Below are 26,460 nucleotides of genomic sequence, written 5' to 3'. Positions count from 1 at the left end.
TTTGAAAACAGTGACTGTCTCTTTGCAAATGAGGCAGACACAGTTGTTGCGTGTTTTATTGAAGAAATAGTCCAATATCCACCTATCCTTGAAGCGTCAGCCATCGCAGTCAACTTTTTTTTTTATTGATTGTCGCAATTTTAGAAAATTGGAAGGGTCACACGGGGTAATGTTGCTTAGAGTGCTGCTCTCAAAGTTTTTCAAAGTTTCGAGAGAATAGGCTTGAGTTTCTGTGGACAAGATAGTTGTAGATATCAGGGTAGCAGATGTCAGGCAGAGAGGGCGAAGACAGGGGGTCGAAAAATATCGATTTAGGGATCAAATATGGATCTGGCGAATGGATAGACTGAAGCTTTTCCACATAACGCCTTTTATGCAACGCATCCAATGAGTTTACAGCATCTGAAAGCACCGGGGCTGCCATGAATTGCACTATAAATTGCACGACAAATTGAAACCATTGAGAATACGGATAAACACTGACGGACAATATGGCGGCCGGATACAGCGACACGTCATTCTGTGGCGTTGGTGAGTAGGGTCTATACAGTATATGATTATAACATTAAAATTTTCCGGTAAAATATTGACTATAAAAGTTGTACAGCAAGAAAACAAACAACAAAAATGAATGAAATGAACAAAAAGATATTTTTATAATGGTTCAAAATTATTTTTCGAACAGTTCATGCGACTAGCACCTAAGACGGTCATTTGCTTTGCTTAGCCAAAACCAAACGAGGACCGAAGACACAAGATGGATATACGTCTTTTTTTTTTTTCAAACCGAAGCTTTCAAAAGCGACAACAACTACTGTGCAAGAAACAAGGATTGAAAATGTGGACCATGAAACGCTACAGACCACCGACAAAATAGTGAGCGGAGTTTCAATTTGCCCCATTACAGACGCTAATTGTACAACAGAGCCACCACCGGTGTCTTGCCAATGTTGTTACCCCCGTCAAAAATAGCGTCCCTTGGCCGCGGGAGCGCGCACACACACATATAGTTATGAGTTATGTCGACTTAAACAATTAATTGAAGCCAGAAAATAACTACAGTTATATATTCTGGAGAAACTCCATACAGGACTTGAATTACAGTAATAACAGTTATAGATCATCCTACGAGGAAAACTGTGAAACATGGACTTTTTTACGTTCAGTAATTATGTTATACGACTGGGGCAAAAAAGTTTTCTTTTTGTGGATGTGCCATGTTTTAAAACCTCGTAGATACAGTGGGGCACATAAGTATTTAGTCAACCACCAATTGTGCAAGTTCTCCAACTTGAAAAGATTAGAGAGGCCTGTAATTTTCAACATAGGTAAACCTCAACCATGAGACACAGAATGTGGGAAAAAAAAAAAACAACTGAAAATCACATTGTTTGATTTTTAAAGAATTTATTTCCAAATTAGAGTGGAAAATAAGCATTTGGTCACCTACAAACAAGCAAGATTTCTGGCTGTCAAAGAGGTCTAACTTCTTCTAACGAGGTCTAACGAGGCTCCACTCGTTACCTGTATTAATGGCACCTATTTTAACTCATTATCGGTATAAAAGACACCTGTCCACAACCTCAGTCAGTCACACTCCAAACTCCACTATGGCCAAGACCAAAGAGCTGTCGAAGGACCCGAGACAAAATTGTAGACCCGCACCAGGCTGGGAAGACTGAATCTGCAATAGGTAAAACACTTGGTGTAAAGAAATCAACTGTGGGAGCAATTATTAGAAAATGGAAGATATACAAGACCACTGATAATCTCCCTGGATCTGGGGCTCCATGCAAGATCTCACCCCGTGGCGTCAAAATGATAACAAAAACGGTGGGCAAAAATCCCAGAACCACACGGGGGGACCTAGTGAATGACCTAAAGAGAGCTGGGACCACAGTAACAAAGGCTACTATCAGTAACACAATGCGCCGCCGGGGACTCAAATCCTGCACTGCCAGACGTGTCCCCCTGCTGAAGCCAGTACACGTCCAGGCCCGTCTGCGGTTCGCTAGAGAGCATTTGGATGATCCAGAAGAGGACTCCGAGAATGTGTTATGGTCAGATGAAACCAAAATAGAACTTTTTGGTAGAAACACAGGTTCTCGTGTTTGGAGGAGAAAGAATACTGAATTGCATCCGAAGAACACCATACTCACTGTGAAGCATGGGGGTGGAAACATCATGCTTTGGGGCTGTTTTTCTGCAAAGGGACCAGAACGACTGATCTGTGTAAACGAAAGAATGAATGGGGCCATGTGTCAAGAGATTTTGAGTGAAAATCTCCTTCCGTCAGCAAGGGCATTGAAGATGAGACGTGGCTGTCTTTCAGCAAGACAATGATCCCAAACACACAGCCAGGGCAACAAAGGAGTGGCTTCGTAAGAAGCATTTCAAGGTCCTGGAGTGGCCTAGCCAGTCTCCAGATCTCGACCCCATAGAAAATCTGTGGAAGGAGTTGAAAGTCCGTGTTGCCCAACGACAGCCCCAAAACATCACTGCTCTAGAGGACATCTGCATGGAGGAATGGGCCTAAATACCAGCAACAGTGTGTGAAAAGCTTGTAAAGAGTTACAGAAAACGTTTGGCCTCTGTTATTGCCAACAAAGGGTACACAACAAAGTATTGAGATGAACTTTTGGTATTGACCAAATACTTATTTTCCACCATGATTTGCAAATAAATTCTTTAAAAATTAAACAATGTGATTTTCTGAGTTTTTCCACATTCTGTCTCTCATGGTTGAGGTTTATCCATATTGACAATTACAGGCCTCTCTAATATTTTCAAGTGGGAGAATTTGCACAATTAGTAGTTGACTAAATACTTATTTGCCCCACTGTATTATTATAAATATTCTTGTAAGTTAATTTTATTGCTGACACTGCCTGTCGGGGGTCATCAACATGTTGTGCCCCCCCTGACCCAAAAGTCAAACTCCGCCAATTTTCGCTCGGGAAACATGTCTATTAGACGTCTACGTCTAGCATCAATGGCAGCCGCTGAGCTAACGTTAACACTATTCTAATGAAAAATTTCGATAGCAACCTGCTGGTTCTGTTTTTTTTTTTTTTTAACAGTCATATCTTTTTCAAACGATAAATAGAGTTTCTCAGTGGGAGCATATCGATTATCTTCTGAGCTACAAAGTATCGCGATATGTCACCTTTTCGATTTCTTGTCACACCCCTAACAATACAACTTTACAATTGTTTTCAAAAGCAAAAGCAGATATTTGCAACTATCTTACAAATCAATTCCCCACAATGCAAAGCTCGTGCATTCCTTGAGCTCAGACAGAGGTGTCACTCGCACAACACTAACGTGTTCGTGGATGTCAAATTGGGTTTACGTTTATTTCACTCATACTTTGCCATTGATAGGGACATAGAAAGCACATTTGCTTGAAAATGAGCTGTTACACCGACAAAGTTTGTCAAATTATCCCTTCCAACACTGAAACTATGAAAACACATGAACAACCTTCATACTGTTTAACGGTTTTGACGTAATTTCAGAAATTAACCCCCCCCCCCCCCCCCCCAATTGAAATGGAAATGACGTCTATCACCGTCAATGTTAGTCAATGAGTTGAATTAGCCTCATCCAAAATAGCACGTAAACGCGAGTCATGAACACCAAATGCTCAGCGGTAGAAAACATACAATTAATACCGAAACTTCAATATATACAACGTTTAGCAAACTAGCTAAAGCGCGAAATGTAGCTTGTGTCAAACATTAACGCGGTTTATTCAGTAGCCAAGGCTAATTTAGCATTGGGACACTAATTACAAACATTTTTGGCTATTTACTGGCTGACAAAACAGCCGCGTCAAGCTAGCGGTCGGTGTAAAAATGAGATATAACTTACAAACATGTCCCTCCCAGGTTGTTTTTTCTTGGACTGACGAATTAAATACTTCCCTTTTTAATTCCGTTTGAAACAATGTGACACCACATTGTACAATTGACATAATACTGTACTAAAAAAAAATGGTTATTGTCCAATTTCTAGTTTATTGACATGGCAACGCGACAGCTGCTATCTCTTGACGGCAAAGGGAAGTGCGACCAATAAGAACATTTGATTTAGAGTAAAGGCGGGATCAGACAGCAATACCATAGCAACCAGGCCGAAAGTTGTTATTTTTTGTCGTGAAAAAATACAAGTGGAGGAAAAAAGCGCAAATCACTGCAGGGGCTAAGCCTGATGACGTCAATTTAAAAGTATAACGTCATTTTGTAAGTTTATTTAATATATGGTAGCTTTGCATGCTATTTTTTAAAATTCTTATCCATATTGTTCACTTTAATCTTATTCTTCTCTCTGCCCAGCCAAAACCATTTGAGCCACCGACCCCCAAAAATTATCGTTCGCCCAAAAACATGGGGTTTTTTGACAAAAAAATGAAATTTCAAAACGCAATTTGTCCAACAATTTTGTTCAAATCACATAATTTATATATCATTTATGAACAGGTAACCTGAGTTAGCTCCAAATCAACAAGAAACGAACCCCAAAATTAAGTAAGGAAGGAAGTGACCCAATATGTACAGGAAGTGAACCTGAAATGCCCCCCAATCAACAGGAAAGACCCTGAAATACCTCCAATTCAACAGGAAGTGACCCTAAAATGACCCCAAATCATGACCTGATGGCAACAGTAAGTGACCAAAAATGACCCAAATAGGAAGTGAACCCGACATCTGCAGGAAGTGACCCAGGAATGCCTCAAAATCAACAGGAAGTGACCCCAAATGACCACAAATCTTGACCTGATATCAACAGGAAGTGACCCGAAAATGACCTAAATAGGAAGTGACCTGATATCAACAGGAAGTGAACCAAAATCAACAGAAAGTGGCCCTGAAATGCCCCAAATCCACAGGAAGTGACCCTGAAATAGCCCTAAATCCACAGTCACCTGATATCAACAGGAAGTGACCCAAAAATGTGCTCAAACAGGAAGTGACCTGATATCAACAGGAAGTGAACTGATATCAACAGGAAGTGATCCCCAAATGCTCCCAAATCAACAGGAAGTAACTGTGAAACACCCCCCAAATCAACAGGAAGTGACCTCAAGAGGTTTACCTGCCAAAGCAAAGCTATGATCGCCATTTCTGTAGTTGTTTGAAAGGCCATTTTACTCCTAAAAACACAGAAATGAAATGTAAAAAAATAATTCCATTCCATAACAGATCACGTCAGGACACAATTTAGAAGATCAACTTTAATTACAATTTAAAAAAATGATAAGAACAACAAAGACTATCAAATGGGGGACAATAATAGTGCAAACGATACAAACAATAAAATGGTGCTGTAATGAAGTCATTGCAAGTTGCTTGAAGGTGCTGACTTGACCAAATCACTTGCTGAAGGGTCGCACAATCTTCATGGAAATGTAATTCTGTGGAAATAAACATAGTTTTAGCTAAGGGTGGGAACAAAACAAACTTTTTTTCATCCTTCTGCTGTGAGTTTATCACTAGTAGACGTCCAATCCATTTGAAGTGGGAGGGTGGCAGCGAATCAAAGGATGGCATCCCTCCCACTTCAAACAGATTTGACGTCAGTGAAAGGCAACGAATGCGTTTTAGGGCATTTCGGGTCATTTCCTGTTGATTTTCGGTCACTTCCTTTTCCATTTGGGGCATTTACGGGCCACATCCTGTTGATTTGAGGGTTCTTTCTGTTAATTTGGCGGGCATTTCTGAGTCACCTCCTGTTTATTTTGGGTCACTGTACAGGAAGTGACCCGGGAATGTTCCTAAAAAATCGGGCGCCAGCCAGACATCCAATTCAGTGTGATTTGATTGGACGTCTACGGCTGTCAGTGGCAGCCAATGCAGAGCAATGAGTTTATTTTGGTTTTTGTACATTTCAGATCATTTCCTGTTGATTTTTTTTTTTGGGGGGGGGGCTTTTTGTAGCTTTGGGGACATTTCTGGGTCACTTCCTATTTATTTTGGGGTATTTACAGGTCACTTCCTGTTGATTTTGGGTTAGTGAAAAAGGAAGTGACTCGAGAATGTCCTCAAATATATAGCAAGTGACTCAAAGTCAACAGGAAGTGACCTGGAAATACCCCAAAATAAACAGGAAGTGACCCAGAAATGTCCCCACAAGATTGACTGCTTCCTGTTGATTTTGGGGAATTTCCAGGTCACTTCCTGTTGATGTTGGGTTACTGAAAAGAAAGAATGTCCCCAAATGAATAGGAAGTGACTCAAAATCAACAGGAAGTCACCTGTCAATGCCCTAAAATCAACAGGAAGCGACCTGTATATGCCCACAAGACTGACTGTGAATGCTTCCTGTTGATTTTGGGGCATTTACAGGTCACTTCGTGTTGATTTCAGGTTGCTAAATAGAAAGAATGTCCCAAAATGAATAGGAGGTGACTCAAAATCAACAGGAAGTCACCTGTAAATGCCCTAAAATGAACAGGAAGTGACCTGTAAATGCCCACAAGACTGATTGCCAATGTTTCCTGTTGATTTTGGAGCATTTACAGGTCACTTCCTGTTGATTTTGGGTTACTGAAAAGAAAGGATGTCACCAAATGAATAGGAAGGGACTCAAAATTAACAGGAAATAACCTGTAAATGCCCTATAATGAACAGGAAGTCACCTGTAAGTGTCCTAAAATAAACAGGAAGTGACCTGTAAATGCCCACTTCTTCCTGCCTTCAACAGGGGTGGACATGTTTCACCGATGCTCCTGCAACCTGCTATCTTTGTCAGTCTAGGCCAGGGGTCTCCAAACCAGTCCTCAAGGGCCGCTGTGGGTCCTGGTTTTTGTTCCAACCGCTCGAACACTGACCGGCCAACCAATGAGGTTTCTGCTAAAACAAGCAGCACCAGGCTGCAATCAACTGATTACACTTGTAAAACACCAGATTGGTGCAAAGGTGTCGTCTTGAATTCGTTGGAACAAAATCCTGCACCCACTGCGGCCCTATGTGGAGTAGTTTGGAGATCACTGGTCTAGTCTGTCAGCTTTTTTTGTATTTTTTCCTCTGTAGACCAGCTGCTGTTGACTCAACTTGTCTCAACTTGACATATGGATTTGATCAGTTGGTCCCTCAGTGCTATTGACAAGATTTTTTCAACAAGACACAGAGCCCCAGAAGAATCGTCTTGCCCGGATGGGACCTTTGCGGCGGGCTATGTACGAGATTCATGGGACCACTGGAAACCTGCACGTCTCACAGTCCTAGTATCCGTGGAAAACGTCGAAAATATTTGGCTGATTGGCATGTTGGTTGCAGAGTTTCTCCTGTTTGGCTTGGGAGGTGTCATACTGTACCGGAAAGTTTCCAAGACGGTAGCTTTCAAGAAAATTGGCAAATTGACCACTGATCAAATGGTGCTATTCAAGACTTCGGAAGACAGGTTGGAGGCCCGGATCGGGACCTTATTCCGTGCCATCCGGGGATGGGGGGAGATAGGTGGATACCATCGGGCACCGGCAGTCGGAGCTGTTGCGTCAGACTGCTAATGTTGGTAAGGACTTGGGAGACCTGCGATCCGGACTACGCCTTGATGATCACTAGTCACCCGGTGTCCCCTTTCCCTTCTCCCCTCTGGGGAGGGGCTATTTTTCAGCCACAGCCTCCTGACTATCCTGACCCCAGGCTGGATGGACATCCTCGTTGCACCCAGCCCGTCTCATCTGGCTAGATGGACCTCCTCTTGATTCTTTATTCCATCGCATCTCTACAAACTGGACCTCCTGCTGCTAATACCCACCATTAGTACTGGTGCATCTATAGCCTGTCCGTCCTCGGAGTGGATCTGCCCTGACTGTGGTTCTCCCCAAGGTTTCTCATTTTTCTCAAAGGGTTTTTGGAGTTTTTCCTTGCCGACATGGAGGGTCTAAGGATGGTGGATGCCCAGGACATGAAGTTTATCTAATTCATCTACTGTTTCTGACTGTGTATCATATTGACTCTGCAAAGCCCTTTGAGACAACCTTGTTGTGATATAGGGCTATACAAATAAAATTGAATTGAAATTGAATTGAATTGAATTGAATTGAATGTTTTTTTTTAATTCAAGGCTTCGGAGGACAGGTTGGAAACCCGGATTGTGGACGTCATGGTGATCATCATTTTCCCTGCAGAGTGACAGAGGAATGTCGTTAAAATGAAGAAACTTACCGGTAACGAGTAGAAAAGAATCCCGAGGAACAGCAACACGAGCAGCAGAATGATCCCGATGATGAAAATCGTCCTGAACTTCCGCCACACGATAAACTTCATGGTCTTGCACGGGCTGGTGAACCAGAAAAACGAAGTGTCGGGGCGGCTGGAGGAGAAAAGGGACGACAATTGTTACGTATCGGTCAAGACAAGGTACAGTCAAGATACATCTCGGGGTAGTCACTTTGGTGGCTCCAGTTTGGGGTTCATGTTTGGCTCTTCTCTGCCTTTCCCTGCAGGTCTCTCCTCCATTTCCTTCTCCTCCACTATTTCCAAAGTCATCTCTACTTTACCCTGAAAAAGAAACCGTACGGTAGGTGGTGCTAGTTTTAGCAGAAACTGCATTGGTTAAATGGGCTGTGCTCCATCGGTAGGAACAAAAACCAGGACCCACAGCAGTCCTCGAGAACCGGTTTGGGCACCCCTGGGTGAACGTGCACTTAGCTTTGTTTGCTAGTGATTGCATTTGCTATACAGGTAGTCCCCGGGTTGTTAGGTTTTGTGTTGGTTTTCTCCTAGTGTGACTTGTCCCTGTGATTGCCCATTGATTTCACCTGCTGTGCCTCCTAGTGTATCCTCCAGTCTGCATCCTCCTGTGCTCACCTGTTCCTCTTTGTGTCGTTATCCCTTGTCTGTGTGTGTGTATATAAGCTCCCAGTTCCTTTTCACTCCTTGTTGCGTTATTGTCTATGTCTGTGTCAAAGTCAAGATCCTGTCCAAGCCCTCGTGTTCTAAACCCTTCGGTAAAGTAAGTTTTGTTTGAACCTTGCCTTTTTTTATCCCCAGTACTTTTGGTTGCACTTTGTGTTTTGTTAGTTATTATTAAAACGTTTTTGAGATCACCACCACCTCCCTGGCTGCCTTTTGTTTCCCTGCAATTGGGTCCACACCACCTGCCTGCCCCAAGTCCCTGACACGGGTTGAGAACGAGTTCCGTTTATATGCTGGCGACGTAACCCGAATTAAGTCGGAGTTAACCCTTTCAGTACCCCAAGCCCTTCACTGGTTTCCAGTCAAGTTCAGTATTAATTAAATTTAAAATTCTCCTTCTTACATTTAAGACCATTAATAGTATGGGGCCATCTTATCTCACAGATGCTCTGGTTCCATACCGCCCCAACAGAACACTTCGTTCTCCGAATGCAGGTCTACTGGTAGTTCCTAGGGTCTCTAAAAGTACAGTAGGAGCTAGAGCCTTTAGTTACCAAGCTCCTGTCTTATGGAATCAGCTCCCAGCTAATATTAAAGAGGCCGACACGGTCCGTACATTTATGATTAGACTAAAAACGTTCCTATTTGACAAAGCTTATGGTCAGGCTAGTTGAAAACTGACTGGACTCACAGTTCAGTCTAAGCTGCCCTGGGAGCTATAATGCTGGGGGACGTACAGCCACTGAGTCCTATCCCCTGTTTCTCACTCTACTTACCACTTGTCTTTATTTTTCTTTTCTAATTCTAATATCTAGTTGACTAGTCTCCTCATCACTAGTCACCCGGTGCCCCCTTCCCCAACTCCCCTCTGGGGGAGGGGCTATTTTTCAGCCGCAGCCGCCTGACTATCCTGACCCCTGGCTGGATGGACGTCCTCGCTGCCCCCCCCCAGGAAGTGACCCAATATCAACAGGAAGTGTCCCCCAAAATGTTCCCAAATCAACAGGAAGTGATGTGACAGGAAGTGACCTGATATCAACAGGATGTGTCCCATAAATGTCCCCAGGTCAACAAGACGTGACCTGATATCAACAGGACATGTCCCAGAAATGTCCCTAAATCAACAGGAAGGGACCTGATATCAAAAGGAAGTGTCCCAGAAATGTCCCTAAATCAACAGCAAGTGACCTGATGTCAACAGGAAGTGTTCCTGAAATGTCCCTATATTTAACAGCAAGTGACCTGGATAGGACCTGTCCCCCAAATGTCCCCAAATCAATAGGAAGTGAACTGATATCAACAGAACGTGTCCACAAATGTCCCCAAATCAACAGAAAGTGACCTGATAGCAAAACAGGAAGTGTCCCAGAAATGTCCCTAAAAGAACAGGAGTTGACCTGATATCGACAAGACGTGTCCCCAAAATGTCCCCAAATTAACAGGAAGTGACCTGATGTCAACAGGACGTGTCCCCTAAATGTCCCCAAATTAACAGGAAGTGACTGATATCGATAGGATGTGACCCCAAATGTCCCCAAATCAACAGGAACTGACCTGATAGCAAGAAAAGGAAATGTCCCACAAATCTCCCTAAGGAAACAGCAAGTGACCTGATATCAACAGGACGTGTCCCCAAAATGTCCCCAAATTAACAGGAAGTTACCTGATGTCAACAGGATGTGTCCCACAAATGTCCCTAAAGCAACAGGAAGTGACCTGATATCAGCAGGGCGTGTCCCCAAAATGTCCCCAAATTAACAGGAGGTGGCTGATATCGATAGGACGTGTCCTCCAGATGTCCCCAAATCAACAGGAAGTGATCCAATATCAACAGGAAGTGTCCCCCAAAATGTCCCCAAATCAACAGGAAGTGGTCTGACAGGATGTGACCTGATATCAACAGGAGGTGTCCCATAAATGTCCCCAGGTCAACAAGACGTGACCTGATATCAACAGGAAATGTCCCAGAAATGTCCCCAAATCAATAGGAAGTGAACTGATATCAACAGAACGTGTCCCTGAAATGTCCCCAAATCAACAGGAAGTGACCTGATAGCAAAACAGGAAGTGTCCCAGAAATTTCCCTAAAGCAACAGAAGGTGACCTGATAGCTAAACAGGAAGTGTCCCAGAAATGTCCCTAAAGCAACAGGAGGTGACCCGATATCAACAGGACGTGTCCCACAAATGTCCCTAAAGAAACAGCAAGTGACCTGATATCAACAGGACGTGTCCCCAAAATGTCCCGAAATTAACAGGAAGTGACCTGATGTCAACAGGACGTGTCCCCGAAATGTCCCCAAATTAACAGGAAGTGGCTGATATCGATAGAACGTGTCCCCCAGAGGTCCCCAAATCAGCAGGAAGTGACCCAATATCAACAGGAAGTGTCCCCCAAAATGTCCCCAAATCAACAGGAAGAGAGACAGGAAGTGACCTGATATCAACAGCACATGTCCCCGAAATGTCACCAAAACAACAGGAAGTGACCTGATATCAACAGGATGTGTCCCCAAATGTCCCAAAATTAACAGGAAATGATCCGATATCAACAGGACGTGTCCCCCAAATGTCCCCAAATCAACAGGAAGTGACCTGATAGCAAAAAAGGAAGTGTCCCACAAATGTCCCTAAAGAAACAGCAAGGGACCTGATATCAACAGGACGTGTCCCCAAAATGTCCCCAATTTAACAGGAAGTGACCTGATGTCAACAGGACGTGTCCCACAAATGTCCCTAAAGCATCAGGAAGTGACCTAATATCAACAGGACGTGTCCCCAAAATGTCCCCAAATTAATAGGAAGTGACCTGATGTCAACAGGACGTGTCCCTGAAATGTCCCCAAATTAACAGGAAGTGGCTGATATCGATAGAACGTGTCCCCCAGATGTCCCCAAATCAGCAGGAAGTGACCCAATATCAACAGGAAGTGTCCCCCAAAATGTCCCCAAATCAACAGGAAGAGATCTGACAGGAAGTGACCTGATATCAACAGGACATGTCCCTGAAATGTCACCAAAACAACAGGAAGTGACCTGATATCAACAGGATGTGTCCCCAAATGTCCAAAAATTAACAGGAAATGATCCGATATCAACACGACGTGTCCCCCAAGTGTCCCCCAGTCAACAGGAAGTGACCTGATGTCAACAGCAAGTGTTCCTGAAATGTCCCTAAATCAACAGGAAGTGACCTGATATCAATAGGACAATATGGATTTTTAAGTCTGGGAGATACTGTTCTTGATAAGTAGTGGCAAAGAATTCTAACGTGAACACCTGCGCTCCATATTGCAGAATCAACGATAATTTGAGGGTTCAAACATACGCCGAGGACGTTCTTCCCATCTTGCTGGATGGTACACGGCCACCAGCCTCGAACTGACTTTTGGGAGAAGAGCGAGTTGAAGAGGGACTTCTTGAAGGAGTTGGAGCCAGGCAACATGTTCAAGCTACACTTCTCGGGGGTCTTCGCAGGGGCGATTAGATTCAGAAGGTCCAACTCGATTGAGCCTGCAACACACACACATACAGTATATACATGCATTATAGTTAGTTGTGAGACGATATATCGAAAAGGTGGTATATGGCGATGCTTTGCAGCCAAAAATGTTATTGATGTGCTCTTGCCAAGAATCAATATATTGTTTTAAAATGGTGTCACTGTTTAAAAAAAAAACAGGTTGCTACCAAAATCTTCCCATTCGAAAAGTGTCTACACTAGCTCAATAGCCACCGTCAATGGCCCCTTCACAGCCAGTCTTGTGGGCATTTACAGGTCACTTCTTGTTTATTTTGAGTCACATCCTATTCTTTGGGGACATTTTTGAGCCATTTCCTTTTCAGTCACCCAAAATCAACAGGAAGTGACCTGTAAATGGCCCAAAATCAAAAGGAAGCATTCACAGCTAGTCTTGTAGGAGTTGACAGGTCACTTCCTGTTCATTTTAGTGCATAAACGGGTTACTTCCTGTTCATTTGAAACCACTTTCTGTCCACTTGGGGGACATTCTTCCTTTTCAGTCACCCAAAATCAACAGGAAGTGACCTGTAAATGGCCCAAAATCAACAGGAAGCATACACAGCCAGTCTTGTGGGTATTGAAAGGTCACCTCATGTTCATTTTAGGGCATTAACAGGTTACTTCCTGTTCATTTGAAACCACTTTCTGTCCACTTGGGGGACATTCTTCCTTTTCAGTAACCTAAAATCAACAGGAAGTGACCTGTAAATGGCCCAAAATCAACAGGAAGCATTCACAGCCAGTCTTGTGGGCATTTACAAGTCACTTCATGTTCCTTTTAGGGCATTTACAGCGTACTTCCTGTTGATTTGGCGTCACTTCCTATTCATTTGGGGACATTCTTACTTTTCAGTAACCCAAAATCAACAGGAAGTGACCTGTAAATGCCCCGAAATCAACAGGAAACATTCACAGTCAGTCTTGTGGGCATTTACAGGTCACTTCTTGTTCATTTTAGGGCATTTACAGGTCACTTCCTGTTTATTTATAGTCACTTCCTATTTCTTTGGGGACATTTATGAGCCACTTCCTTTTCCATAACCAAAAATCAACAGGAAGTGACCCGTAAATGCCGCAAAATCAGCAGGAAGCATTCACAGCCAGTTTTGTGGGCGTTGACAGGTCACTTCCTGTTCATTTTAGGGCATTAACAAGTTACTTCCTGTTCATTTTAAACCACTTCCTATTCATTTGGGGACATCCTAACCCAAAATCAATGGGAAGTGGTCCTGTTCATTTTAGGGCATTTACAGCTTCCTTCCTGTTGATTTTAAACCACTTCCTATTCATCTGGGGACATTATTCCTTTTCAGTAACCCAAAATCAACAGGAAGTGACCTGTAAATGCCCCAAAATCAACAGGAAGCATTCACAGCCAGTCTTGTGGGCATTTACAGGTCACTTCCTGTTCATTTTAGAGCATTTACAGCTTACTTCCTGTTGATTTGGCATCACTTCCTATTCATTTGGGGACATTCCTTCTTTTCAATAACCCAAAATCAACAGGAAGTGACCTAGAAATGCCCTAAAATCAACAGGAAGCATTCATATAGTAGCCAGTCTTATATTCTTCTCTTATCTTCAATTTATACCATGGATATTATCTGAAACTGAGGCTCGTAAGTCCCACAGCATGGCAAATGGGCATTTGTGTGTTGTTTTCAGCACCATTTTCTGCATATGTTCCGGGACCTGTGCCCGTCTCGTCATCCCTGCGCTGTCAAATGTACTTTTCGTTCCGGCACCTTATGATTTACAAATTAAGCACTGCCCCATATGAATAGGAAGTGAATCAAAATCAACAGGAAGTAACCTGGAAATGTTTTAAAATGAACAGGAAGTGACGTGTAAATGCCCCAAAAGCGAATTTCTCAAATTTCTTTTCTTACCCAAGTAATCGTCCAAGGAGAATTTGTCATTGTCCCAAATCTGGATAATCAATTTAGGAGGAATTCTAAACTCAGTCTTGTCCAGATTCCAAAAGTGTTCCTTGGAAAAGAGAGGGAAACGTCATCGGACGTGCTGCACAAACGACTTTCATTTCGACCGGACGCCCACTCACTCTCCTGGAGACGACGCACAGCTGCTCCGCCGGGAGGTAGTCGAAGGCAAACACGAACCTCCAGTTGAAATTCCCATCGCCGTCCAGGGATCTGTAATGAACGTCCGTCTTCTGCTTGTCCTCCTCCATGCCTGGCATCCATCTAGGACATGGAGAAGAAAGAATAGAACCTCTGTTGTGCAATTAACTAATTGACAGCAAAGAGACGCCTAATTCTTTTCAACCGAGTATGACGTTTTTCTCCTTCACTCACTCTCTTGTTTTCCCTTTATCACCTCGGTAATTGTGGCAAAAATCTGGCTTTTTTCCCTTTTCCACCAAAGGAACCGGAATGCAGATTTTTTCCCCTCTTCCATGCGTATTTTCGCTTTTAAACATGAGGAATCGGGGCGCTGATTGAATCCCGACTTCTCATCCATTCTCGTTTTCCCTTTATCACCTTTGTAATTGTGGTGCCAATGTAGCCACCTTTTTCTGTTTTCCACCTAAGGAATCGGAACTGATCCCCGCCCCCTCTTCCATACTCATTTTCCCTTTTCAACCTGAAGAATCGGGGTGCTGATAGTTTCCCCAAGACCTCATTCACTCGCTTGTTTCCCCTTTATCAACTAGGTAATTGCGGTGCCAATGTGGCCCCTTTTTGCTATTTTTCACTTAAGGAACACTGGAACACTGATTCCCCCCCCCCCCCCCCCCCCCCCATGCTGGTTTTCCCTATTTCAACCAGAGAAATTTGGGTGCTGATAATTCTTTGATTTCTCATTCACTCCCTTGTTTTCCCTTTCTCGCCTATGTAAAAGTGGTGCCAATTTTGCCCCCTTTTTTTTTTTTTTTTTCCAATTTTCCACTTAAAGAATCAGAACACAGGTTTTTTTTCTCTCTTCCATGCTCATTTTTCCCTTTTCTACCTGAGGAATCGGGGCTCTGATAGTTTCCCGACTTCTCATCCACTCTCTTGTTTTCCCTTTATCACCTTTGTAATTGTGACACCAATGTAGCCACCTTTTCTATGTTTTCCACCTAAGGAATCAGAACAAATTCCCCCCCCTTCCATGCTCAGTTTCTCTTTTCAACCTGAGGAATCCGTGTGCTGATAGTTTCCCAAACTCCTTCTCCACCATCTTGTTTTCCCTTTATCACCTATGTAAATGTGGTGCAAATTTCGCCCCTTTTTTTTTTTCCACCTAAGGAATGGGAACACCCCCCCCCCCCCCTTCTCTATGCCTTCCTTTCCAACCTAAGGAATCAAGGCACTGATAGTTTCCCGATGCCTCATCCACTCTCTTGTTTTCCCTTTATCACCTAGGTAATTGTGATGTCAATGTGGCCCCTTATTTCTTTTTTCCACCTCAGGAATCGGAACACAGATTTTTTCCCCCCACTTCCGTGCTGATTTTCCCTTTTCAACCTGACAAATCTGGGTGCTGATATTACTTTGATTTCTCATTCACTCTCTTGTTTTCCCTTTATCACCTATGTAAAAGTGATGCCAATTTTGCCCCTTTTTTTCAATTTTCCACTTAAGAAATCAGAACACTGATTTTTTTTCCCTCTTCCATGGTCATTTCCTGTTCAACCTGAGGAATCAGGGTGCTGATAGTTTCTCGACTCCTCATCCACTCTCTTGTTTTCCCTTTATCACCTATTTAATTTCATGGCCATTGTTGTGTTTTCTTTTTTCCACCTCAGGAATCCGAACGATGATCCCCCCCCCCCTTCTGTGCCAATTTTTTCCTTTTCAAACTGATAGTTCCATGACTCCTTACCCACTCTCTTGCTTTCCCATTTCCACCTAAAAAAATGTGGTGCTGACAATGAGTTTGTTTTTTTTACCTCATCCTCCCACTGTTTTCCATTTCCAACTAAGGAATCATCACTATGTTTCTTGGGTGGTTTGTGAACTATTACCGTCAATAGCAGTCGCTCACCCCTTCACGTAGATATCACTCATGCTTTCTCCCGTGATGCTCCTTTCATCCAGAGTGACATCGGTCGTGTTCCAAACAATGGCACGCAGGAAGTATCTGAAAGATACAAATAGCTTTAAAATTGTACTGTACTCACTTTTCCGCCTTCAAAACTTTCATACTTCTTGGCCTTCCGTGGAGCGATGTCACACGGAGGACCCGGCAGCCCAAGGCTCTTGGGGAAGACGTCCACCCACATTTGAATCCGTCCCTGTATTTATAGAAAAGATGGTTTCTTCCAAAAAACAGACTGCTTAGAATGCAATATTTGTCCATGTTTCTCCACCTGGGACAAGTTGGGCTGATGGGAGCTACACAAGGTTCTGGTCTCCACATGCTCAGGTACCAATCCCTGTTCCCTGAGGACATGCAGTGGCAGTCTCTCTCGCGCTGGGCCGAGGTGAGGGTGCGTGGGCACGGCCATTTCTGCAAAAGGGTGGATAAGACCTCAGTTGACGTGCATTCTTGGACATCACACAGGCAAACTAGTTACCAAAATCCTGCAAGTTGTATTGTTTTCCAGAAAACGACAGAGAGCTTCCATCGCCCTCAAAACGTGGAGGAGGAACGCCACGAATCTTGGCCACATTTTGGAGGATCTGGGAAGGTTTCAGCTGGTCTCTCCATTGATTAATCCCAGAACTGGAAAAAATATTGTGTCATCCAAACAAAAATAAGACCAAAATCAGTTAACTAATTGATGGCGAAAAACATCCAATCCATTTGCACTAGGCGTGACTTTTGTTACCCGCTCATCCAATGACTTTTTTTCCCTTTTCCACCTGAGGAATCGGAACGCTGATGAAGCCCCACCTTCCCATTTCACGCTCATTTTACTTCTATTAAAATATGTATCTAATGACAATCATGTATTTATTTGTGGAGTTTTTTTTTTTTTTTTTTACCCCGCTTCCACCCTCGTGTTTTTCCCTTTTCTACCTAAGAAATTGGAGTAGTTTGTTTTTTCGCTCATCCTCCTCTCTTGTTTTCAAGATTCATTCATGCAATAATTTAACCTACCTGTAAAAATGGAAATAGTAAAATATAAAATAAAATATAAAAACAAACATCTAATGACATCTGATCATGTATTTATTCCGTTATTTTTGTTTGTTTTGTTGTTTTTTCTTTTGTCTTCCATTTTCCACCTAACGGGAAAGAAATAGGGGAGCTGACAGTAAGTGAGTTTGTTTTTGTCCCCTCATTCACTTTTTTGTTTTGCCAGTTCCACCAAAGAAACTGAGGTGACGATACTGAGGTATTTTTTACCCCACTTCCACCCTCTTGTTTTCCCTTTTTCACCTAAGGAATCAAGGGAGCCGAGAGTGAGTTTGTTTTTTCCCCTCATCCACTTTGGTTTGGCAAGTCCACCAAAGAAATTGGGGTGCCAATAGTGAGGTTGTTTTAATTACCCCACTTCCACCCTCTTGTTTTTCCCTATTCCCCCTAACGAATGAAAGGAGTTTGTTTTTCCCCCTCATCCACGTTCTTGTTTTCCCAATTACACCAAATAAATTGAGACGATAGTGATGTTGTTTTTTTTTTACCCCACTTCCACCCTCTTGTTTTTCCCTTTTCCACATAAGGAATCAAAGGAGCCGACAGTGAATTAGTTTTTTCCTCTCATCCACGTTCTTGCTTTCCCAGTTCCACCAAAGAAATTGAGGTGACGATAGTTGTTTTTTTTACCCCACTTCTACCCTCTTGTTTTCCCCTTTTCACCTAATGAATCAAGGGAGCCGAAATTGAGATTGTTTTTACCCCTCATCCACTTTCTTGTTTTCCCATTTCCACCCAATATAGTAAGGTTGTTGTTTTTTTTTTACCACTACCACCCTCTTGTTTTCCCTTTACCACCAAAGGAATCAAAGGAGCCAACGATTCTGAGTTTGTTTTTTACCCCACTTCCACCTTCTTGATTTCCCTTTTTCATCTAAGGAATCAAGTGAGCCCCTCATCCATTTTTTTGTTTTGCCACTTACACCAAAGAAATTGGGGTGCCGATTGTAAGATTTTTTTTCCCTGTTTCCACCCTCTTGTTTTCCCATTTTCACCTAAAGAATCAAGGGAGCCGGCAATGAGTTTGTTTTTTCCCCTCATCCACCTTTTTGTTTTCCCAATTCCACCAAAGAAATTGGGGTGCCGAATGCCGATAGTAGTGTTGTTGTCTGTTTTTTCACCCCTCTTCTGCCCTCTTGTTTTTCCCTTTTCCACCTAAGAAACTGGGGTGCCAATAAGTTTTTTTGCTCATCTTCCCTCTTATTTTCAAGATTCATTCATGCAATAATTTATCCTACCTGTAAAAAATGAGAAGAACACAAAAACTGCACAATCTACATTATAGATTTAAAATATAATACTATAAAAATATAAAAAAATATTTTAGGAAATACATAATTAAAAAAAAAAAATCAATACACCACTCACGTGCAGTAAGTCTGCGGCAGGCCACAGCCGGGCCTGAAACGGGATAGCAGTCGGTTCTCCAAATCAATGACGGTCTCGCCGACTTTTTCGTCTCGGCTTAGTAAGTCATAGTCGTACACTGCGATCTTCAGATCTTTGTCTTGCGGCAAGTAGCATGAAAGCTCAAACATCCTAAAGAAAATTACAAATGTTTGTGTGCTGCGGTCTAACCCTCATTTAGAAGCAGCAGTGTCAAAATTAGAGGTCGACCGATACGGGATTTTCTATGGCCGATGCCGATTAAATTTTTTTTTTTTTTTTGCCAATTCCCAATGTCTAGAGCCAATTTTGCAATCTGATATTTGAGGCCAATACGCTTTTTTTTTTTTTTGAGGAAAAAAAAGCAGGTTGATTATGAACGGGAATTGAAACAGGTCAATTTTTTTCTGTTACGTTTCTAACATTGGCCACTAGATGGTGCAAAACCACAATTAACAAAGGTCCTCACCCGAACAGATAAAGTAATAGTTATTCTATTATGTTGGCTACATATCAGTTTATATCAGCCGATCAAGTCCGTCTATTGGCCCAATATATCAGCTGACTGATATATTGGTCGACAATGGATACAAGATTAAAAGATTAGCCACCAATGACGGCGATAAACGTCCAATCCTTTTCCGTATGATAAAATGACTGTATAATCACCGAAAACATAGTTTTGAGAGCAAAAAAGTTGCGTCAAGTCACCTTCCAATTTCTGGATTGAGAGTGTTTGCTTGGTAATTATCCCTGTCGTCCACAGTCTTCCTCCCTAGCGAAATCTTGACATATGGATCACACTGAAGGAGAAAACTATTAGCGGCTTTTTCAAAACGATAGAACGGCGTGTATAGTCAACGCACCATGCCGTTGGTGTCCTTGGGCTGCAGGTCGATACAGCGCACTACGTAGATTCGAACCAGACACTCCTGAGGTCCGCTTTCAGGGAGCTCTCGGAATTGTCGGGGCGGGGCCTGCACGCTCGGGTCGTCGGGTAGCGGGTAGATCTTGAAAGCGCCCTGGGCGTCAGGACAGTCAAACATTGGGTTTTAATGGCAGCTAATGAGTAAAATGCATCAAGTAGTGCTGCAACCTAAAACAATCTAGTGCCACAATCAATGTAAGAAATCAGAGTAAATTGGGCGCCTTCTGCTGGTCACAGTTGTAATCATGGTGATCGTTCCGTTTTATATCATTTTGACGATTCGTATAATTGAAAATAATTTGTCTTACCTTGAATTCTCCCACAACAGAGGGATCGTCATCCTCTCCGTCAGTCTTTCCTCGCTGGAGTTTGAATGTGCCACAAAAATCAGACAGATTCTGAAATTGCTCCACTTGCTCCAGTTCACGGTCGTACACCTGTACGAAACACAAATATGAATAAAAAAGACGTAATTTTGGCACGTCCGGTTCTCCATAAGTCATCCATTTGCAGTCCCTAACCCCAACCTAGTACCGATTCAAATTTATCTTGAAGGAATCTGACCTTTTAGCAAGACTGCCGGAATCACACCAGCCGAACCGCCGGAACCGCGCTAGCGCAATTCCAACGACCCAGGTCGGCGGAATCCCGACAACAGCAGTGTAATGTCCGCTTGTTACTTGTTTTTTGGTGTTTGGCGCCTTCTGCTGGCGCTTGGGTCCAAATGATTTTATGGGCTTCAGCACAATGTATGAGCATGGTGTAATTATTGACATCAACAATGGCGAGCTACTAGTTTCTTTTTTGACTGAAAATTTTTCCAAATTTTAATAAAACGAAAACATTAGGAGGGGTTTTAATATAAAATTTCTATAACTTGTACTAACATTTATCTTTTAAGAACTACAAGTCTTTCTATCCATGGATCGCATTAAGAGAATGTTAATAATGTTAATGCCATCTTGTTGATTTATTGTTATAATAAACAAATATAGTCCTTATGTACCGTATGTTGAATGTATATATCCGTCTTGTGTCTTTCCATTCCAACAATAATTTAGAGAAAAATATGGCATATTTTATAGATGGTTTGAATTGCGATTAATTACGATTAATTAATTTTTAAGCTGTAATTAACTCGATTAAAAATGTTAATCGTTTGACAGCCCTAATAAAAATTAATTTGGTGTTCAAAAAGTCTTTTTTCAAACTGGAGCCTTGAAAAAGAGGGGGTCGTCTTATAATCAGAGCCGTCTTATATTCGGGCCAATACGGTAGTTTGTGCGTCACAGTTGCTGAGTCACCGTTACTGAGGCAACCGGAGTGGGGGGTTTCGTCCCCCTCAGCGTCAAAGGGCTGCTTGGAATCTTCATGTTATCAGGTAGATATCGGACGTTATCCGGCGCTCCTAGTGGTAAGACGGGATCTCCGGCCATTTGTCCTGGACTGTCCTGAAGAGCTGATTGACGGATTTGGTGTTGCAGACGTGGGCTTGTAGATGTCTTGCCCATCACCTGCTTGTCAGCGTCAATCTCGCTCAATCAACTGCATGACGCGCACGTTGGGCTTCCGTGGTCAGAAGGTGTCCTGTATCTCTTATGCCCCTATCTACCTGTTGTCTTGGTGCTGCAATTTTTAATCATTCCAAGTCCATAATGTCAAATATATTCTGCTTGTTTTTCTTAAACTATGATTTAAATGCTATATAGCTTATCTTGGTTGAGTTATAGCAGTCATATCCAAAGTCCGGCCTGGGGGCCAAATGCGGCCCGTGGTCAAATTTCATCGGGCCCCCAGCCTCTGTCATAAAATCAATAACATCTGGCCCGAACATAGACTTAATGAATTGGTCAGCAGTACTGCAACCAGCATATGAAGTAGCTTACACACAAAATGCTGCCCCTCATTTACCCACTAAAAGGCAGCAGCACTTTAACCTTTTATTGCCAAATGTATCACATTTGATACAACTAAAATTCCGTGATTTTGAGACCAATTTAGAATTTTGACATTTCTTTTTGAAAAAAAAAAATGATGGATGCAAGTCAACACATGCATCTGCAGGTTCCATGAGAAAAAAAACACATGATTTAGCATGGGTTATACAGTAGATATAGAGCGCTTATTACACATTATTTCATTTTTACTTTTCTTTTTACAAATTTGAAAAAAAGGTTTAATTAGGACCTTATTTTTCAACTTTAGGGATTCTCTGATAATTGCTTCATGTTGGAGATATTTAAGGGCTAAGCAACATTACTCCGTGTGACCCATTACTTCCATTTTCTAAAATGGTGACAATCAACAACAAAAATGAAAGTTGACTGGGACGGCCAACGCTTCATGGATAGGTGGAAATTAGACTATTTCTTCACTAAAATACGCAACAACTGTTTCTGCCTCATTTGCAAAGAGACGTCGCTGTTTTCAAAGATTTCAATGTGAGGCGATAATACCAAACAAGACACGCTGACATGTACAACAAGATTGCAGAGAAGATACGCAACAAGAAATTGAAGGAACTTGAAGCTAGTTTAATGTTACAGCAGCAGTATTTCGCAAGAGCCCGAGAGTCGAACGAGAAAAAAATAATTAAGCAAATGTGACACACTGAATGGCTTGCTAAAATTTGCTTAAATATATTGTTCTACGTAAAGGACGTCAGTCAAGGTCGGCCCCCCACATTTTTACCACAACAAATCTGGCCCCCTTTGCAAAAAGTTTGGACACCCCTGAGCAGGGGTCGCGTTAACCGAATATTTTCCGTCGTTGACCGGTTTTTTACAACGGTGACGGAAAAAAACTGAAGTCCATCTGTCATTTTGACAGGTTGCAATTAACACCCCAGACCACAGGGTGGCGAGTGAGCATATTAATTAGCTATTGTCTCTCTTGATGCATGACGTCGTTGGCCTTACTCGGAAAAATGCCAAGGCAACTGAGTGTTTCTTCAAAAAGCCCCAAAACGACCATGGTGTTGAAAAAAGAGGGACTGATGCAGTGAAGGATGACAACGAATCAAGTGAATCGCCGGTTCACTCCTCACTGCGGCGAGCAGTTGAAAACGCCGCCAATTACCAAGAAGGGCAGAATTGGTAACACGGTGAAAGCGGCATAAAGCCAAAAAAGCGGACCAGACTAGCCAGAGCCTGAGATTATTTCAAGGAAAATTTGGAGGGCGCCACCACTGTGTGTACTCTTCTTGCTAAGCTGACCACGGTAGCACGTCGGCTATGAACGAACACTTGACGCACCGTCACCCAGGTGTATTTCGGAAGACAACGGGAAACAACAAGCTAGCGGATTGTAAGTCTATACAACTTTCTAACGATTTAAAAAAAAAAATGGAAGTTGCCTTTATGTGCGTCGTATCAACGTGCATTTTTATTTAATAATAATAATAAATAAATAAATAAATAAAAAATATATATATATATTAGGGCTGTCAAAAGTATCGCGTTAACACGCTGTCATTAATTTTTTAAATTAATCACGTTAAAATATTTGACGCAATTAACGCTCATGTCCCGCTCAGAAAGTATTCTGCCTTTTGGTAAGTTTTACAGCAAGGCTTTTTATGCTGTCCAACAGCGAACTCTGGTGGTCGCTTTGCGACATGGTTTATATTTTTCTTGCCAGTTCATTATGGCTCCACGACGTCTCGGGCTGATAATGTTGTGCTTATATGATCCTTGGACAAGATTTGTACGTAAGTAAGGTTGTTGTAAAGAATGTACATATTATGTTAGTAAGCGAAATGTTATATTTTTTGTATGAGACGCTTTTTGTTTATGTTAAATGGTAAATGGTGTTACACTTATATAGCGCTTTTCCACCTTTCAAGGCGCTCAAAGCGCTTTACACTATCTCACCATCCACCTACTGGTGACGCAGTACCAGGAGCAACGTGGGGTTCAGTATCTTGCTCAAGGACACTTAGGCGTGTTCATCAGGGCGGAGAATTGAACCCACAACCTCTGGGTTTGGGGGACAACTACTCTACCACTGAGCCACGCCACCCCACGCTATTAATTAATTAAGTGAACCTGTATAGCGTGCTAAGCTAACGTTGTTGCTAATGCAATGCTTGTGTACTTTTTTTTTTTGTAGTTTTACGACGGTCTAAAGAGGACAATGGTTTGAGGCCATTTTATTAATAAATCAGATGAAAAAGGAAGAAGTTTAATTATTAAGGCGTCGTTCACTAGCTGTCTAGCTTTGGAAAAAGTAGACGCTTCGGAGTGAGGACAGCATAGACAGATTTAAATGACAGTAGAGTGAAATGCCCACTACAGTCCTTATGTACCGTATGTTGAATGTATATATCCATCTTGTGTCTTATCTTTCCATTCCAACAATTTATTTTACAGAATATATATATAATTTACAGAAAAATATGGCATATTTTATAGATGGTCTGAATTGCGATTAATTGCGATTAATTACGATTAATTAATTTTAAAGCTGTAATTAACTCGATTAAAAATTGTAATCGTTTGACAGCCCTAATATATATATATATATATATATATATATAGAGGTGTGCAAAATTTCCGATTCCTAGATTATTCGCGATTCAGACGTGGAAGATTCGAGAACGATTCACAAACATCCAAATTCCGATTATTGAAATATGCCAAGTAAAGTGGAAGTACAACACACTCAGCGCGCCGCGCGGTCTTCGGGACGGAACGGAGCGAGAGTAGCTAAACATCATGCTTGTCATTACCCGGCCCCTCGGGTAATGCCAATGCTCAACTCGCGGCTCTAGCTCAACTCATGCCACGAGATAAAAAAACACAACAACATACCTGACTGCTGCCGAAAAGCTGCTACAAAGTACAGCCACACAGTTACGGTAGATGTCATTTATATAAGACTAGATGCATTATAGATTCGATAGCGTTAACAGCACATCTACAAAAAGCTAGATGCGGGTGTTCGTAAACGGCCGCCATCTTAAAGCAGTACACGTCCCTGCAAGGCTGTTGTAGCGAACCTTCCAAGCAAACCTAATTAACTTTTTATCTAAAATACTCCTAAATCGGTAAAATATTGACTTGAATCAATCTTTAAAATAGTTTTAAAACTTAAGGGAAATTATGGAATAACGGGAGCAATTTTAACAACTTTAACTTTTGATTCACAACATTAAATTAATTGAATGTAGTTTAAAGCTGCTGATACAGAATGGGGACTGGAGTTTTTTTATTTAATGTTATTTTTGTATATTTGTTTACTGCTATATGTTAACTTGATACTAAAATAGTAGTTTGGTTTAGCCTGAGAGTATTTTTGAACAATTTTGGAACTAATGTACAAAACTTAACAAAAAAAAAAAAACAAAAAAAAAAAGGAGGGGGTGCATCAATAATCGTTTTATAATTGAATCGGAGCCTCTGAATCGTAATCGTAATCGAATCGTTAGGTGCCCAAAGATTCCCAGCTATATATATATATTTATATTAGGGCTGTCAAACGATTAAATTTTTTAATCGAGTTAATTACAGCTTAAAAATTAATTAATCGTAATCAATCGCAATTAATCGCAATTCAAGCCATCTATAAAATATGCCATATTTTTCTGTAAATTATATATATATATATATATATATATATATATATATATATATATATATATATATATATATTGGGGCTGTCAAAATTATCGCGTTAACGCGCGGTAATTAATTTTTTAAATTAATCACGTTAAAATATTTGACGCAATTAACGCACATGTCCCGCTCAGAAAGTATTCTGCTTTTGGTAAGTTTTACAGCAAGGCTTTTTTTGCTGTCCAACAGCGAACTCTTGTGGTCGCTTTGCGACATGGTTTATTATTTTCTTGCCAGTTCATTATGGCTGCACGACGTCTCGGGCTGATAATGTTGTGCTTCTATGATCCTTGGACAAGATTTGTCCGTAAGTATGGTTGTTGTAAAGAATGTACATATTATGTTCGTAAGCGAAATGTTATATTTTTTGTATGAGACGCTTTTTGTTTATGTTTAGTGAACCTGTATAGCGTGCTAAGCTAACGTTGTTGCTAATGCAATACTTGTGTACTTTTATTTTGTAGTTTTACGACGGTCTAAAGAGGACAATGGTTTGAGGCCATTTTATTAATAAATCAGATGAAAAAGGAAGAAGTCTAATTATTAAGGCGTCGTTCACTAGCTGTCTAGCTTTGGAAAAAGTAGACGCTTCGGAGTGAGGACAGCATAGACAGATTTAAATGACAGTAGAGTGAAATGCCCACAACAGTCCTTATGTACAGTATGTTGAATGTATATATCCATTTTGTGTTTTATCTTTCCATTCCAACAATTTATTTTACAGAATATATATATAATTTACAGAAAAATATGGCATATTTTATAGATGGTTTGAATTGCGATTAATTGCGATTAATTACGATTAATTAATTTTTAAGCTGTAATTAACTCGATTAAAAATTTTAATCGTTTGACAGCCCATATATATATATATGTATATATATATATATATATATATATGATGGAATTATATAATATTTTTTTATTATTAAATGTATTAGGATCATGGAAGGTCCCACTTGGGGGAAAAATATATACATATATATATATATCCTGTATATACATAATATAATAAAAAAATATGTGGAAACACAGCACTGGCCTGCTTACTGTAATG

General features: G+C 41.5%; 2 protein-coding genes across 4 annotated transcripts in view; both read right to left on the bottom strand.

Annotated features, from left to right (window-relative positions):
• parga (poly (ADP-ribose) glycohydrolase a) overlaps positions 1 to 4,064 on the bottom strand; it is a 71,392-nt gene extending 67,328 nt beyond the window's left edge. For all 3 annotated transcript variants that reach the window (XM_057848414.1, XM_057848413.1, XM_057848415.1), the window contains exon 1: positions 3,874 to 4,064. The gene's annotated coding sequence lies outside the window, so the exon portion shown is untranslated. The remainder of the gene's footprint in view (positions 1 to 3,873) is intronic.
• Positions 4,065 to 5,027: 963 nt separating this feature from the next.
• Positions 5,028 to 26,460, bottom strand: part of myofl (myoferlin like) — a 64,429-nt gene continuing 42,996 nt past the window's right edge. Inside the window, exons 40-53 of the mRNA XM_057848411.1 lie at positions 20,097 to 20,225; positions 19,727 to 19,882; positions 19,572 to 19,663; positions 18,843 to 19,013; positions 16,909 to 17,057; positions 16,702 to 16,841; positions 16,538 to 16,626; positions 16,377 to 16,472; positions 14,449 to 14,590; positions 14,276 to 14,375; positions 12,192 to 12,376; positions 8,398 to 8,507; positions 8,172 to 8,319; positions 5,028 to 5,416 (exon numbers count right to left, since the gene is read on the bottom strand). Coding sequence (XP_057704394.1) covers positions 5,375 to 5,416; positions 8,172 to 8,319; positions 8,398 to 8,507; positions 12,192 to 12,376; positions 14,276 to 14,375; positions 14,449 to 14,590; positions 16,377 to 16,472; positions 16,538 to 16,626; positions 16,702 to 16,841; positions 16,909 to 17,057; positions 18,843 to 19,013; positions 19,572 to 19,663; positions 19,727 to 19,882; positions 20,097 to 20,225 — 1,749 coding nt within the window. The 3' untranslated portion in view covers positions 5,028 to 5,374. The remainder of the gene's footprint in view (positions 5,417 to 8,171; positions 8,320 to 8,397; positions 8,508 to 12,191; positions 12,377 to 14,275; positions 14,376 to 14,448; positions 14,591 to 16,376; positions 16,473 to 16,537; positions 16,627 to 16,701; positions 16,842 to 16,908; positions 17,058 to 18,842; positions 19,014 to 19,571; positions 19,664 to 19,726; positions 19,883 to 20,096; positions 20,226 to 26,460) is intronic.

This window comes from Corythoichthys intestinalis, chromosome 10 (assembly GCF_030265065.1).
Source record: "Corythoichthys intestinalis isolate RoL2023-P3 chromosome 10, ASM3026506v1, whole genome shotgun sequence".
In the NCBI taxonomy this organism is placed as follows: Eukaryota; Metazoa; Chordata; class Actinopteri; order Syngnathiformes; family Syngnathidae; genus Corythoichthys; species Corythoichthys intestinalis.
Note: the sequence above shows the minus strand (reverse complement) of the source record. Positions and strands in the feature narration are given on the sequence as shown.